This window comes from Mus pahari, chromosome 3 (genome assembly GCF_900095145.1).
Source record: "Mus pahari chromosome 3, PAHARI_EIJ_v1.1, whole genome shotgun sequence".
Taxonomy (NCBI): domain Eukaryota; kingdom Metazoa; phylum Chordata; class Mammalia; order Rodentia; family Muridae; genus Mus; species Mus pahari.
The window spans coordinates 108,394,028-108,409,933 of record NC_034592.1 but is presented as its reverse complement, the minus strand read 5'-3'; the positions used below and the strand labels follow the sequence as shown (position 1 = coordinate 108,409,933).

General features: G+C 42.9%; 1 protein-coding gene across 4 annotated transcripts in view; it reads left to right on the top strand.

Annotated features, from left to right (window-relative positions):
- The first annotated feature begins 15,266 nt into the window (after window positions 1–15,266).
- Myef2 (myelin expression factor 2) overlaps window positions 15,267–15,906 on the top strand; it is a 33,294-nt gene continuing 32,654 nt past the window's right edge. For 2 of the 4 annotated variants that reach the window (XM_021192214.2, XM_021192213.2), the window contains exon 1: window positions 15,279–15,537. In XM_021192214.2, coding sequence (XP_021047873.1) covers window positions 15,404–15,537 — 134 coding nt within the window. In that variant the 5' untranslated portion in view covers window positions 15,279–15,403. Of the gene's footprint in view, window positions 15,538–15,906 lie in introns of all 4 variants that reach the window. The other 2 variants (XM_021192212.2, XM_021192211.2) reach the window with 2 other exon arrangements.

Sequence of the window (15,906 nt, the reverse complement as noted above, 5' to 3'; positions counted from 1 at the left end):
AATGCAGATACAGAATTTGTATATTATTATTGCTGTTGTTATTTAATGGAGAACATGGGTGTGACTAGATTTGACAAATTTTATGACTAGAGTATTATCACTTAGGAAATTAAACAGTCTTACAAAGATGTTGCACAGAATGTCAGCCACACGTGGGACATCTACATCATTTCCTTCAAATCCCAAAGACTATTGAGTAAGAGGAAGAGGAAAGATGAGGAGAACCAGAGGGTAGACAAGAGAGAACCGGTGTTTTCTGAACACGTCTACTTCATCATAAAGTCTGCTTTACCCATGAACTCACACTACTGCATGAGACCTGCATGAGATCAAGCCAGTCAGCATTCTAATATGGTGTGGGGAGGGGATCATGAGCACCTACCTACTTCTGGAGGAGGAATGGACATTGTAAAGGGTGTGTCCCCTGGTTGGTTGATCAAATTTCTGTGGATAGCCTCATACCTAGGGGTAGGAGTATATGGTCAGCACAAATTGGACTCAGTGGATTATTTTAAAAGGGGGGGTGCATGAAGTTGAGAGGAAGTAAGTTTATTATGGGTGGTGGGCCTCAGGAGGGAGGTGAATATCACATATTCTATAAAATTCTCAAATATATAATACAAATATTTTAGAAGTCACACGAGTATATTTGGCATTTATATGAGACAATCTTTGGAAAAGTTGTCCCTCTTTAAGTGTAGAACTATGAAAACATCTTAGGAGTAGCTGACCTAACAACCTGCTGTGAAGGAATGGAGAATGTCTCTTCCTCCAGTGGCATGCTCAGAGCTTCACTGACTTTTTCAAGTGTGTTAAGGGCTGTGTCCTTTCTTAATACCATGGGCTAAAACAGTTGCTTGAGTTTTAATGTCATTATGACTTTCACGTTGGTGAGACTGAGCAGATGCTAATTCAGTAGGTGTGAGGTTATGTCTCAGATTGTTCATTCCTCTTGCTACCACACTCCAACTAGCAAGGCACTAAAAGTATTGCATTCTAGCAGCGCAGTTCCTTGTAGATTCCAAAAAATGAGGTAAGTTTCTCCCATCTACATTTTAAGATTGTTGTACTGACTAGAGAGCTGACTTCGTGGTTGAGAGCTCTTGCTGCCTGTGCTGGTTTAAATAAGAATGTTCCTCCACAGGTGCATGTATTTGACTACATGGTCCCCAGTTGCAGTAACTGGATTGGTAAGGATTATGCGGTGGTCTGGTTGGAACAGCTGTATCACTGGGGGTTTGCCTTGAGATTTCAAGACTCTTTCCATTCCCATTGTCTCTGTCTTTCTGCCTCATACTTGTGGACTAAGATGTGAGCTTGCAGCTGCAGCTCCAACACAGTGCCTGTCAGCCTGTTGTCATGCTCCCTGCTGTGAAGGTCAGGACTCGGTCTGAAGGTGTGAGTACTGAATTAAGTACTTTCTTTTATAAGTTGCCTTGATCATGGTGTTGTCTAAGATCATGCATGGCTCTTACCACAGCAATAGAAAAGTAACTAAGACATTGATCTTCCAGAGGACCCCAGCTTGGTTCTCAACCACCTGATGAAATTCACAGCCTATTGTAACTCCAGTTTTAGGGGATCAGAATCCCCTTTCTGCCTCTTAGGACATCAGTACATACATGGCATGCATGAATGCAGACACATGGAACACATAAATAAAAAAAAATATTAAAGAGGAGGCTGTTGTAAAAAACAAAAACAAAAACAAAGCTAGTTTATTTAAATAAGCCCAGAAATCACTCAAGTAAACAATTTGTTTGCACACCATTAATAAAATATTTGGGGCTGGTGAGATGGCTCAGTGGGTAAGAGCACCCGACCGCTCTTCTGAAGGTCCGGAGTTCAAATCCCAGCAACCACATGGTGGCTCATAACCATCCATAACAAGATCTGACTCCCTCTTCTGGAGTGTCTGAAGACAGCTACAGTGTACTTACATATAATAAATAAATAAATAGATTTAAAAAAAAAAAAAATATTTGTGAATCTGATTAATTTCATTAATTTTGGTGGTTTATGGACCCAGGCTATGTCTCTCTCTCCTCTCTCTCCTCTCCCTATCCCCCCTCTCTCTCTCATGTGTGTGTGTGTGTGTGTGTGTGTGTGTGTGTGTGTGTGTGTTATGGGCAAAATGACCCATAGTAGATGTTTAGAGGCTAGCATACAACTTGCAGGACTCAGTTCTCTTTTCATGTCAACTGAGTCCTGGAGATTAGCTTAGGAGGAAGCACCTATAAGTGCTGAACCACCCTGCCAGCCCCTTCTGTATTTCCTCATTGTTCTCTGCAATCGTTTTTTCAAGCCTCACTGAAGGGGTCAGAACCAAGTGACATGAATCTGCTATAGACGTGAACCTCACTTCAGAAACCATTATCATGGCTAGAGATTTTAATTGTCATTTTATGACTTTCAATATGGTTCCATGGTAAATGTTCTTAATCTTAATCCTAATCTTAAACAGCTGGGTGCTAGGGTTAAGGAGATGATGGCTCAGCAGTTAAAGTGTGTGCTGCAACTAACAACTGTTGCAGTAAATCTCCAACCCCAATAAATCTGTGCAACTACCTGTAACCCCAACTTCAGGGATCTGTTTCCTTATTCTTTTTTTGTTTGTTTGTTTGTTTTTTTGTTTTGTTTTGTTTTGTTTTGTTTTTCGAGACAGGGTTTCTCTGTATAGCCCTGGCTGTCCTGGAACTCACTTTGTAGACCAGGCTGGCCTCGAACTCAGAAATCTGCCTGCCTCTGCCTCCCAAGTGCTAGGATTAAAGGCATGTGCCACCACGCCCAGCTCCTGTTTCCTTATTCTTGTGTCCGTGCATACCCACATTCACTTGCATACACACATGCACACGCACACACATACAGAAATCTTTAAAATATCTGGGTGTTACAACACATCTAATTTCCACCTGGTCTAGAAAAATGGGACAGTGCTGTTGTTTGACTATTGCTGTCCAAGTCCATACATAGACACTGAAGGTTTCTCTGGGTGGGTTATTTTTCTTTTAAGTTTTAATTTATGTGTATGAGTGTTTCGACATGTATGAATTTGCATCATTTGCATGCCTGGGGCCCACAGAGGTTGAATGAGAGCATGAGATCCCCTGGAATTGGACGTGTAAATGGTTGTAAACCACTGTGTGGGTGCTGAGAAGCAAGCCCAGGTCTTTGCAAGGGAAACACATGCTGCTGACTGCTGAGCTGTCTCTCCAGCCCCCTGGCTGTCTATTTTTAAAAATCCATACATCATTTAATATAGTGCTTCCAGTTAGTGCTTTGGAATTGATGCCAAAGGAAAGCTTTAACTGTAAATTAGGTTTGTTGTTAGTCTGCACATGACCTTGACCTTTTCAAGTGACATGGGAGGTGGTGATGCTCTCAAAAGTCTGTAAGGTGGACCATTCAGGAGCATGTGAGAGATTAAAAATCCATTAGGTTCCACTGCTTTTGCTAGGTGCTGGGATCCAAAGATAAATTAGATGTGTTTTCTGTCCTCGGGGAGATTTGTCATTGTAAAGAAGTGTAGAAACTTCTACAAAGTTATATTGCTACAGAAATTAAATACTACTTATATTTTATTTTCCATTGCAAAAGGACCATTGAAGAAATGCACATTGCAATGAACCCATGCTCTTCAAATTCTTGCACAACTTCCATAGAAACTACTGCGAGAAATGAGACTCACAATGGCCTTCTAAAGTGATGAGGCTCACCTATGCTTTCAAAGCCTATGATCTACTATCAGAACTAAAAACCACGTATGTGACTGACATTGTTTGTACAACCTCAGATAAAATCGTCTTTAACATGCCTTAGTGCTACACTGACTCTATCTATAAATATCCTATTGGAAGGATGTGCGTGGGCAGAAAACACCTTGGACTGGGTTCGTACTGAAGAGCTAAACTTCCTAAAATAGAGATGAGCTGCAAGAAAGAACATTATTTATTAATTACATGGGGGAGAACCCAACCCTCTCCCGCATGTCCCATTGTCTCTGCTGTGTGTCTCTCAATGTTGCATTTCTCAATCTCCCAATGGCACGCGGTCCAATCCTCAGCGGAGCTGTGTCTAGAAGGCGGGTCCAATCGAGTGGGTGGTGAAGACTGGTCCGGGCGACAAGTGGGCGTTGACAGTGGGAGGTCTGAGGACGCTGTATTCCGGCTGATCTGCTGTATTCCGGCTGATCCGGGGAGCAACTCTTAGTGTGTCTGCAAGGGGCGCAATACAATGCTTAGAGGGAGGCGGGCGAGACCCAACAGAAGGACTCTTAAGTTATAGAAACTGCTTGATTTCTTTATAGAGTTGCTATTAGATATTAGTTGTTATATTAATGATCTATCTATTTATCTATCTATCTATTTATCTATCTACCTATCTATATCTAATTAGCAGCTAGTCAACAAATCACCTACTACTTTTTCTTTAAGAGGTTGAGCATTTTAGAAACCTTGGACATTTCCCAAGAAGTATTGCTTGCAATGGAATTCTCATCCTACACCTTATTTCATTCACACCAGAGTAGGCAGAGTGCTTTTTCCCTCTGTGAGAATGGCCACATGTATTGCTTTTTGTTTATTTGTTTGTTTCTCAGTGATACCACAGTCAAATTAATAATTAAAAGTTAGGTCATAAGTTCTTTTTAATTTGTTTCTTTTCTCTATTTGGGTACTTTTTTTTTTCTCAAAATTTTTTATCTCCTTTTTTCTTATAAAATTTAGATTATGGTCACTTGTAAAAATAATCTTGTAAAATCAGAATGGAGTAAATAGATGAATGTCATTCATCACAGCCAAAAGGATGACTGTTAGGTGAATGTATATGACAGCTTTATGTATCTATTTACATTTATTTTAATGGAATATTGAAAAATAGGAAACAGTATAACCTAATTATTATGGAGATAAAAATCTAGATTATAGCCGGGCGTGGTGGCGCACGCCTTTAATCCCAGCACTTGGGAGGCAGAGGCAGGCGGATTTCTGAGTTCGAGGCCAGCCTGGTCTACAAAGTGAGTTCCAGGACAGCCAGGGCTACACAGAGAAACCCTGTCTCGAAAAAACCAAAAAAAAAAAAAAAAAATCTAGATTATAATAACTAAGCATTAAAATGGTAAGCTCGCAGAAAAGAGTTTCAATGTATAAAATTTATAAATTATCTTAACCCCTAAGAACAGCTTATTCTGTTTCTTCTTTTAGATCCTAATTTTTTTTTATTACAAAGTCTTTTAATTAAGTTAGAGATCAGAAACATTTCTTCTGTGTGTATGTGTGTGTGTGTGTGTACCACTGGTGTCTTCATTACTACTATTACTATTATTATTATTGTTATTTTTATTATTATTATTATAAATATATATTATTTGTTTTGTGTATATGAGTACAGTGTAGCTGCCTTTAGACACACCAGAAGAGAGAACTGTATGCATTACAGATGGTTGTGAGCCACCATGTGGTTGCTGGGAGTTGAACTCAGGACCTCTGGAAGAGCAGTCAATGCTCTTACCCTCTGAGCCATCTCTCCAGCCCAGTTATTATTATTATTATTATTATTATTATTATTATTATTATTATTATCAGGGTCTCCTATTAGCCTGGAGCTCAGACTCAGCTTGACTGACTGGCCAATGGGCTTCAGGGTCCCTCCCGACTCCACTCCTCAGGACTGGGGCTATAGACAGGAGCTATCACATTCTGCTTTGACATGTCTACTGAGGACGCGATCTCAGACCTTCATGTTCACATAGCAGGACCTTGCGACTGAGCCATCTCCCCATGAACCCTGGAGGTGTTCATTTCTACCTACCTTGTAAGAATATGTGGAAGTTGTGTGAACTTAGAAAGCACAGCGGCCAACCTCACTCCGAAATGTATAGAGAGATAGTGTTACAATGAAATAGAAAGCCAGACTTCACTAAATCAGCCTAGGGCCCTTGCCAGAGGATGGTTTGCTTGTCTGGAGACTCTTCACTGGAGATTTTTGCTCTCAGGTCTTTTATATTGGGAGAAATTCCTAGAGTCACACTAAAGCCAAAATGGTGCTTTCTTCTTTTCTGAGGAATCCGCATCTTGTCTGGTTGGTGGTTAACTGAGGTAGAATCATCTAATGTGACTGGTCCTTTTACTGAACAGTACAATTGACTCAAACATTAGTAACACAATTACTATGTGGAACAAAAAATGTAGACTAATTTTTGTATAATTACTTTATTAGAGTAACTTAGTTTTCCATTTAAAATTTGAACCTAGTGATTTTAGAATATATTTAGACAAATATTTGTATTTTGAAGTTGATTGCTTTTAAACACATTCCCCTATCACTCCTGAATGTCATTTTTTGCCTTTGCACTCCATGGTTATTTTAATCTTTTTGGAGGGAGGGTTAAGGATGCTTTTGAAATCTTAGTAAGGAATATGTTACCTCTCCAAAAGAGACACAACTGCAGATTTTCTGCTCTCAGTGCGGCCACATCCTGTACTCCCTGGAGATCCCAAGGTCATTCCAGGAGCCCAGTCAAAAGCCTCCTGTCACAAACTGGAGCAGGAGCTTCGTCCCCCAAGTGTGCAGTTGGGTAAAGAGAGCTTTGAAGTTCTTTCTTTCTTCTTTTGCTTTTTTTCTCTGTTTTGTAAAAAAATCATACTTTGTCTCCTCTCTCTCTTTTCACCTTAAAACTCCCCACCCCCACCTGGGTCATTTTATCATCTTCCATCTCAGGACTATCGGGTGCTGAATATGCTAAAACGGGATGGGAGAGTTTGGTAATGGGATGATTGGAGTGAATTAGGAGATGACTGTGTTGGACTTTGTCAACAGTGAGGAAACAGCCTGAGTGGACTGAGAGGAGACTCACGCTGATGGTAGTCCAGCATGGATAGTGATCTTACACTGGCCTGTTTGATGAATCTCATTGGCAACGTAACATTTTGCTAGAAAAATTTTTGCAAAGATGTAACTGATGCTTCAGCTCTGAGTGATTATTAACATGAAGTTTCATTTAATTGGTTTTAATTTTACTGTCCACATGACTCTGTGGTTTCATTTAAACCAGAACTCAAGCCACTAAATAGAATACATTACTCTCAGCCCAGTCTCCACAAACTTTTGAGCCAAACAATATAATACATAGGAACTGACTTACATTATTTCAAAATAAGTCTTTTTTTTCCTGCTACAGTATACGGTTCTGTAAAATTAGTTCATCAATACATAACTGACAAATGGGGGTGTCAACAGATTGAGGAAAATTGTTGTTTTATACTTGCTTTTCTCTGTATGATTTGACTACCAAGTGAAAACCAAATAGCTAAGTCCACATACACAGCTGGACTAGGCAAGCTCTGAGGCAGAAATCTGATGCCCAGGGAACATTCAAGAACTTCCCTTTTCCCCTTGGCTCATATGGACTGCCTGGGTTATTTCGAACATTCCTATTTAGTGATTTTTTTTTTTTTTTCCTGATCGTTTTTTCATAACTCAGTCTTCCCTTGTGTTCTCTCCATTATTTTTGTTCTTAGTCAAATATGTGAAGTCTAAATATATCATAAAGTACATTTGTTTTCCCCTGCTTCAGTTATGCTATCACTTGTCTTAGGCTTATAGATGCCTTTGTAGTGGATTTGACAAGTGGCTTGGAAATTGCACTATGTATGATCTTTGACCAGCCAGCATGATCCTCATCCTTCTGACTTCACCTCCTTCAACATCCCTTTCCAGGTGCTTTCCAACCTCAATTCTGCCAATGAAGAACAGTGTTGCAGGTTTCCCAGGAAGCAGAGGAGAAAGTATTTGTCTCAGCAGCTGCTGCAGGTAACTTGGTGGGTGTGATGGTTTTGAATAGGAATGGCCCCATAGACTTATGTATGTGAATGTTTAGTCCATAGGAAGTGGCACTATTAGGAGATGTAGCATTGTTGGAGGAAGTGTCTCAGTCACTTCCTGCTGCTTGCTGAACTGTAGAACTCTCAGCTCCTTCTCCAGCACCTGGTATGCCTTCACGCTGTCATGCTTCTCACCAGGACAATAATGGACTCAACCTCTGAACTGTAAGCAAACCCAATGAAATGTTTTTCTTTATGAGTTGCTGGGCTCATGGTGTCTCTTCATAGCAATAGGAACCCTAAGACAGGGGGTCTGAATAAGGGCAGACATGGTGTTGCCCCAGCACCCTAGGTGTCTTCAGGCCTTCACAGCTCACAGAGACCAATATTGGTGGTTCCTCCTGACTTCTGCCCTTCCTAATTGTTTTAAACTCTAACAGTAACTCAACTTCTTTTCTTCAAGCCCAAGCGGTTGTCATGAAAGCATAAAGATCTCTGCATGAGGCCCCTCCTCCTATAAAATATCTAAAGGATAAATCAGAAACTTTGCTTTTTTTCCCACCTGAAACAGAAATGAAAACAATGGAAATACATGCTATCAAGTTTATTTCCATTCACAATAATAGATTCCATATATCTTAACATACTTAAATTGTGAACAAAATCCATTGACGTGAAATAGATTCAGTCTACTCTTCTGTAACATATTATGATAAGATAAATCACATTTGGAGCATAGCTTCTTTGTGCTCTCAGAAAACACTTCCCAGAAGATTACACCTCAGTGATGCTGGTCCCTTCTTAGTCACTGCTAATTTCTTAGCTCCAGCTAACCAGCATCAATTGTTCCAGTAGTCCTTCCTATTTTTCACTCTTTAGCCAGAGCCACGTGGCTGAAGCTGCCAAGGTCTGCTGCTTTCTGTGGCTGGAACATGGCTCCGCTTACTCTATTACCAGCTTTCTGTTTTCCAACTCTCTGCCTAAGCTTGGCTTTTCTGGAACTTGCTCTATAGATTGACTTGAACTCAGAGATCTGCATGGCTCTGTCTTCTGTAATGCTGGGATGAAAGGTGTGTACCACCATGCCTGGATTTAAGCTTTTCTTCACCTAGAACCTGCTTTGTCCCTGGGTGGCCTTGAATTTAGAGATCTGTTTGGCTTTGTCTCCTGGGATTAAAGATCTGTACCACCATGTGCCACGCCCACTCTAGTGGTGATTCACAACAGGCCTGAAAACCTGGAAGAGTCCTGAGGAAAAGAATCTCAAGGAGATTCAGCCTCCTGGAGTCCTGGCGTTTTCTATAATCTATATACACGAACCCTATCCTCATGCTAGTATGATATATGCTCTCTTTCAATATTATTAATGCCTTTAAAGATTAAACTTTTAGGGCTGGAGAGGTGGCTCAGTGGTTAAGAGCACTGACTGCTCTTCCAGAGGTCCTGAGTTCAAATCCCAGCAACCACATGGTGGCTCACAACCATCCACAATGAGATCTGATGCCCTCTTCTGGTGTGTCTGAAGACAGCTACAGTGTACTTACATATAACAATAAATAAATCTTTAAAAAAAAAAAATAAGATTAAACTTTTAACATAGGTGAAATTCCCTTAAAGCCAGTGTTCCAAAGTCCTGATAATTCCTTAAAGCCAGGAGCTCGGAATTCTACAATAAGGTTACCTATTCATTAACATTCTAATTCACTTCAAGTAAAGACTGGTGAAACCGATTAAGCATCACAAAGAACAGAGCCAAGCCCAGGGCAAAGCTTAGAGCAGTACACCTGTGGAAGTTCCCTTCATATGCAAGTATTTACCAAGGTCTAGGAAATAGGGGGATGTGGTATTGCATTATTCATGAGATCTGCCAGAGAAGAACCCCCCAAAACAGGTTTTTCTGCTAGGCCCAAAGGGACAGCATAATGGAGGAATTACTGGGGCCCCTGGCAGCGGGGGTTCAACTATTGACTAGCCCTGCACCTGGCTTCCTCCTCAAGCTGCCTGGTCCCATCCCCGGGTCTTTTCATGTATTCTATCCTTTGTCTTGTGTCATTTGTTACAATGGATGTATCCTGCCCCGCTTTTCTTGTTTGACTCTGTATTAAAGATGTGATGGTCATTTTGATCAATACATTCAGTTTTACACCCTCTCTCGTGTGGACTGTCTGTCACTCATCCGCCGAATCTTCACTCACCTGCAACCAAGAGATCCAGTTCCACGGAGATCAGGGACCCAAAGTGAGGTCCAGTCTGTGGCAACCATGCCTGGATCTAAATTTAGCTGGGTAGGATCTTGCCCCAAAATCCCTACATCTGTTATCTCCTAGAATATAGGATTCAGTTTCACTTCCTGGTGCCCCTTTAATACTTGAACAATAATATTTTATATTTTTCCTCTCTAAGATTGCTATGCTTGTTCAAAAGGCTCTCCATGAGACTTAACCAGAGAACGAAGTCTGCTGGGCTTTTTTGAGGCTTCCTTTGTCAATGCAATTAATATAAATCTCTTTACCTTAGACTCGGGTAGACACTGCAGACAAGGGCAAAAAGCAGCCACATTCTTCAACAAAATATCACAAAAACTGTCTCTAGGTCACATTCTGAAATTCTTCCCCACTGAAACATCTTGGGCCAGGTCTGCACAGTTCAAATCATACTCAGCAATAACGTCTTTCATATTCCTACTAGGATGGCCCATTAAGCCCCATTTAAAGCATTCCACTGCTTTCCAAAGTCCCAAAACCCACATTCCTCCAAACAAAAGCATGGTCAGGCCTATCACAGCAATACTACAGTCCCTGGTACCCACTTCTGCCTTAGTTAGGGTTTTAATGCTATGAACAGACACCATTACCAAGGCAACTCTTATAAGGACAACATTTATTTGGGGCTGGTTTACAGGTTCAGAGGTTCAGTCCATTATCATCAAGGTGGGAGCATGGTAGCATCCAGGCAGGCATGGTGCAGAAGGAGCTGAGAGTTCTACATCTTCATCTGAAGACTGCTAGTAGAATACTGACTCCCAGGCAGCTAGGGTGAGGGTCTTAAGCCCATACCCACAATAACACACCTACTCCAACAAGGCCATACCTTCTAGTAGTGGCACTCTTTGGCATACACACACCATCACAAGTTGTTATCATTGTCTGTATATTTTCTATCAGGAAATAAGATGAAGATGGTTGTTTTTGTTTGTTATCCTCTCTATCTGCTTTTAAGGATTATCTTCAAATACTCAGAACAGCACAGGGATTGGACCTGGCAACTCTAAAAACTCTACTTTCTGTTCCAAATACTGTAATTAAAGCTTGAGAACAGAGCCGGGTGTGGTGGCACACGCCTTTAATCCTAGCACTTGGGAGGCAGAGGCAGGCAGATATCTGAGTTCAAGGCCAGCCTGGTCTACAGAGTAAATTCCAGGACAGCCAGGGCTACACAGAGAAACCCTGTCTTGAAAAACCAAACAAACCAAAACAAAAATCAAAAAACAAAACCAAACTAAAGCTTGAGAACAATACTGCAAAAATATCAATATTTCAATTGAAGACTACATCTAATACAAGGTAATTACCTTGGTACTCTTTAGAGTTTGGTTGCCAAGCTGAGGACAGATGAATCTCCACGGCTTTGGATGGAGGAAGCTGAATTCTTCTGTGTCCTAAGGAGAGGGAGAATTTGTTTCTGTACAAAGGGAAGTGGGCAGGGCTCCCAGCAATCTAATCTGGCTTATCATGGAGTTAGTTTATGTACGGGCAGGGTAACTTAAACAAAGGAAGTAGAAAGTGGTTGACATGTTTCTATTACTCAGTAATAAACACCTATATTTTCATCATAGAAGGAACTGCAAACAGAGAAGTGTACAGTACTGTGGAATAAACCGTATTAGACAGGCGCTCCACCACTGAGACATAGCCTTAGACCTGTAAACTCTTTTTTCAAGCTTCAAATAACAAAGAACACTTAATAAGTGCTTCCCAATACAGCCATTTCATTTGTCATGTCTCTAGGTTGTACCCCAGATACTTCATTTTCTTAAAAAGATTAAGAAGGCCCATCTGGTTACTGTTACTAGCAGGTGATAATAAATGATAAGGCATGTTAAGGTAATGGTATGATAATAAGGTGATGTTAAGCTATTAACAGAAAAGACTGGATTTCGGAGTTACATTTCTAATATGTAAGAAGACTTCCTTCCATCTCTCACACAGACATGCAAATATGCATTCCTCTGACGTACCTTCAGCAGTATTATGTCAGTTTATTTTCTATTGCTGTGACACATCACCATGACCAAGGCAGCGGGCAGAAGGAAGAGTTTCTGTGGTTTTACAGTTGCGGAGGGATTGGCGTCATCGTGCTGGGGAGACGCGCGGCAGCAGGCAGCTGGCATTTGGAGCAGCAAACTGAGAGCGTGTATCTTGCGGGAAGCAGAGACACACGAGCGTGTTCACGTGTGTTCACACAAAGTGAACTGGGGATGGCGTGCATCTTTAAACTCTCAAAGCCTACCCCTAGTGACATACTTCCTCCAACAAGGCTACATCTCCTAAGCCTCCCAACACAGCACTGCCAACTAGGTTCTAAGTGGGGTCCACGTGTTCAAACACATAGGTGAAAGGGGCTCCTTCTTATTCAAAGCACTAAAAATATATTTTGTGTAATTGTGGAGGATAATGATTTTGCAGTAGGAATCATGGGGGAAGGTGGGGGACACTTCAGCATCTGTTACCTAAGAGTTTTTCTTTCTTTCTTTCTTTCTTTCTTTCTTTCTTTCTTTCTTTCTTTCTTTCTTTCTTTCTTTCTTTCTTTCTTTTGTTTTTGCTTTTCGAGACAGGGTTTCTTTGTATAGCCCTGGCTGTCCTGGAACTTACTTTGTAGACCAGGCTGGCCTCAAACTCAGAAATCCACCTGCCTCTGCCTCCCAAGTGCTGGGATTAAAGGCATGCGCCACCACCACCCGGCAAGAGTTTTTCAATGTGCACACATAAACTTGAAAAAAAAAATCCCAGTGAGGGGATTAAATTGTCCTTTGTCAATTTCGCTATCCTTAAGTATGCTGTCAACAGCATGAAGAAGGAAAGGTTCATCTCTTCTAGGAGCCCTTCAGTGATTGTCAGTTATGATAACCCTTAGCTCTTATGAATTCACAAGATCGGGGCTAAAGGGGTAGGCAGAGAGCCATTTCTCTTAGGCACACAATTTAAATCCTGCTTGGTTGTGGGTTGTCCTGATGCTGTTTGTATTCTGATGTTAATTCTGCTTTCTCCAGAGGGACTGCCCCTAAGAGCAGTAGGATCAAGTACTCAGAAGAACTCATGTGAACCTTCTCCCCATTTCAACTGGTCAATAAAGGCTAGAGACTGCTTTTGGGCAGTGGTGGGATAGGCGGGATGGGAGATCACTGAGAATGGGCACAAGTTTGGAAGAGGGAGGACAAGAGGAGGAGAGAAGACGGAAGACAGTGAGGACATAGCCACGTTGGAGCAGAACCACATGGCCAGGAGAAACCACAAGTAGCAAAGGCTCTTATAGCTTGGGGAAAAAATTAGTATAGTGTTAGATCTGCCCAATCTAGGCTTATATCTTATAATTATAATAACTGGATTGTGTGGTTTTTTAGATAGGCTTATTTGGGTTGTAAATTCCAAAACACTGCCCTTCGAAGCTCAGTCATTAAGAATAGATCTTCTAATGGGATATTTAAATTGGCATTCTGTGGAGTGTGGGTAAGTTTCATGTGTGTGTGTTTAATGCAATTGTGCTTTTAGCTCGATTACAGCTCTTGAATAGTGCTATTTCCCAAAGTTGCTCTTGAATAGTGCTATTTCCCAAAGTCGTCCTGCAGCAGAGCTCTAGTGTCCCTTCCGAACCTTCTATTATGGTTTGGTCATGATGAACTCTTGAAAAAATGTTAAATGTGAAAAAGGTTTTTGCAGGATCTACTAGTCCAGGACTGTGAAATTCAATGGTAACAAAAGAATACATGGAATAATGAATACTTTGAAAGTTATTGCAATTTACTACGGGGGGGGGCAGTCCGGGGTCGGGGGTAGGGCAGTCGGGGTGTAATCTGGTTTCTCCTTGACTGAAACCCCCATGGGAGCCTTAAGAGATAGAGACCTTGATACTGCAGCACTTGGCCCTAGATAAAGTATTTTCTTTAAATCTCTACCCCAAGGAACTGCTGTCTTTACTGTGAAGAGAAGCCAAGGAGAAAGCCTGATTGTCTTGGCCAGATTCCAGCACCTGTCTGCTAACCACAACCATTAGGCCCCTTGGGCGACAGTACAGAAACACAAATCTGTTGTGTTTAGGACACTATGTGGGTAGAGCACCAAACACAGAATTTCATAGATCACTCTCATCTCATCTCTAAAGTGTGTCTGCCGTATGCTGTTTTTTTGTTTTTTTTTTTTTTTTTTTTTTTAAGAAGGAAATGTTTAGCTAGGAGTGGTGGCGCACGCCTTTAATCCCAGCACTCGGGAGGCAGAGGCAGGCAGATTTCTGAGTTCGAGGCCAGCCTGTTCTACAAAGTGAGTTCCAGGACAGCCATGGCTACACAGAGAAACCCTGTCTCAGAAAAACCAAGAAAAAAAAGAAGGAAATGTTTGAGGAAGTTTTTGCATCTTTTTCAACTGAAAAAGGCCATTTTAGTGTGAATTGTAATTATAACACTCAAGTTTATGAGTCTATTATATTTAGGGGGAATCTATAACCAAAATATGCATGTGTAGCTAGTCTTTTTTTTTTTTTTTTCCCTTTTTGAGACAGGGTTTCTCTGTGTAGTCCTGGCACTCACTCTGTAGACCAGACTGGCCTAGAACTCAGAAATCCACCTGCCTCTGCCTCCCAAGTGCTGGGATTAAAGGCGTGCACCACCACGCCCGGTTTGTAGCTAGTCTTGTATAAGACTTCTTTTAAAACAATTATGCTTTTTTCCCCCCATGTGTGCGTGTGGTTTGCCTGCATGTATATATGTGCACCACAGACATGCCAACGCCTGTGGAATCAGAAGAAGTTGTTGGAGAGCCTGTATGTGGGTGCTGGGAACCGAACCCGGGTCCTTGGCAAGAGCAGCAAGTTATCCTAACTGCCGAACTCCTCCAGGCCCTTTGCACAGGTTTTCCTAAGAAAATGATGAACTGTCCAAATCGATAGCTGCCCGGAGAATTAGAAAACTTCGACCTCTTAGCTGATTGCTAAGGTCTCCAGGAATCTTCAGCCCTCAAAGAAAGTAGTCAACTTGGTGACTTGTCCCCAGCCACGGGTGCTCGCTGGCGGGTTCGTAGAGCATCCACCCGCAGAGATGGAGCTGCGGTAGTCCCCCCGCATCCAAACGCCCCGCCCCGGAGGACCCCGATCTCCGCGCCCCTAGGCAGCCCGCGGTCCCTCCGCAGGTGGCCGCGCCGGAGAGCCCCGCCCCCACTCACTCCCCCAAGTCGCGGGGCCTCGTCCGCTCTCGCGAGATCCGGGCCGCCGAGCGCTCGGGGCCTTTTCAAATCGCGATCCGTTACCGCTCCTCCGGCCGCCGCCATTGTAGCGCTCGGAGCCCTCAGCGCGGCCGAGGCGGAGCCCGCGGCGGGATGGCCGATGCCGACAAGCCCGAGGCGGCCGCGGGTGACGACGGCTCGCAGCAGCAACCGGCTGAGCCGCGGCGAGACACGCACCCCGGCGAGCCGGAGAAACCGCCGCGCAGCAGCGCCAACGGCGTTAAAATGTATTGTCTCCCCCGGGCGGCCGGGCGGGCGAGCGGGAGGCCGGGCAGGGCGGGCGGCCCCGGGGCGGGAGCAGGTGCGGCGCGGGCGGCCCCGGCCTCGGGCGCGCGGAAAACGGTCCCCTTTAAAAGGCCCGAGGCTAGCCTCATCCCCCGGGAGGACCTAGGGATGACATCATCGGTCCTTTCCCCTCCCGGCCCGGTTCCGAGCCCCGGGAAGGGCCGCGTGTGTCGTGGTGGCTTCCAGAGTGTTAAAGCTCACCGAGCCCATTGTGCTCCTCTTGATTGGCTTTCGAAAAAGGAGGACTTGGTCTCCTCCACCCACCCGGTGATGGTTGTCGGCCGTGCAGGCTGGTTTTTTTTTTTTTTTTT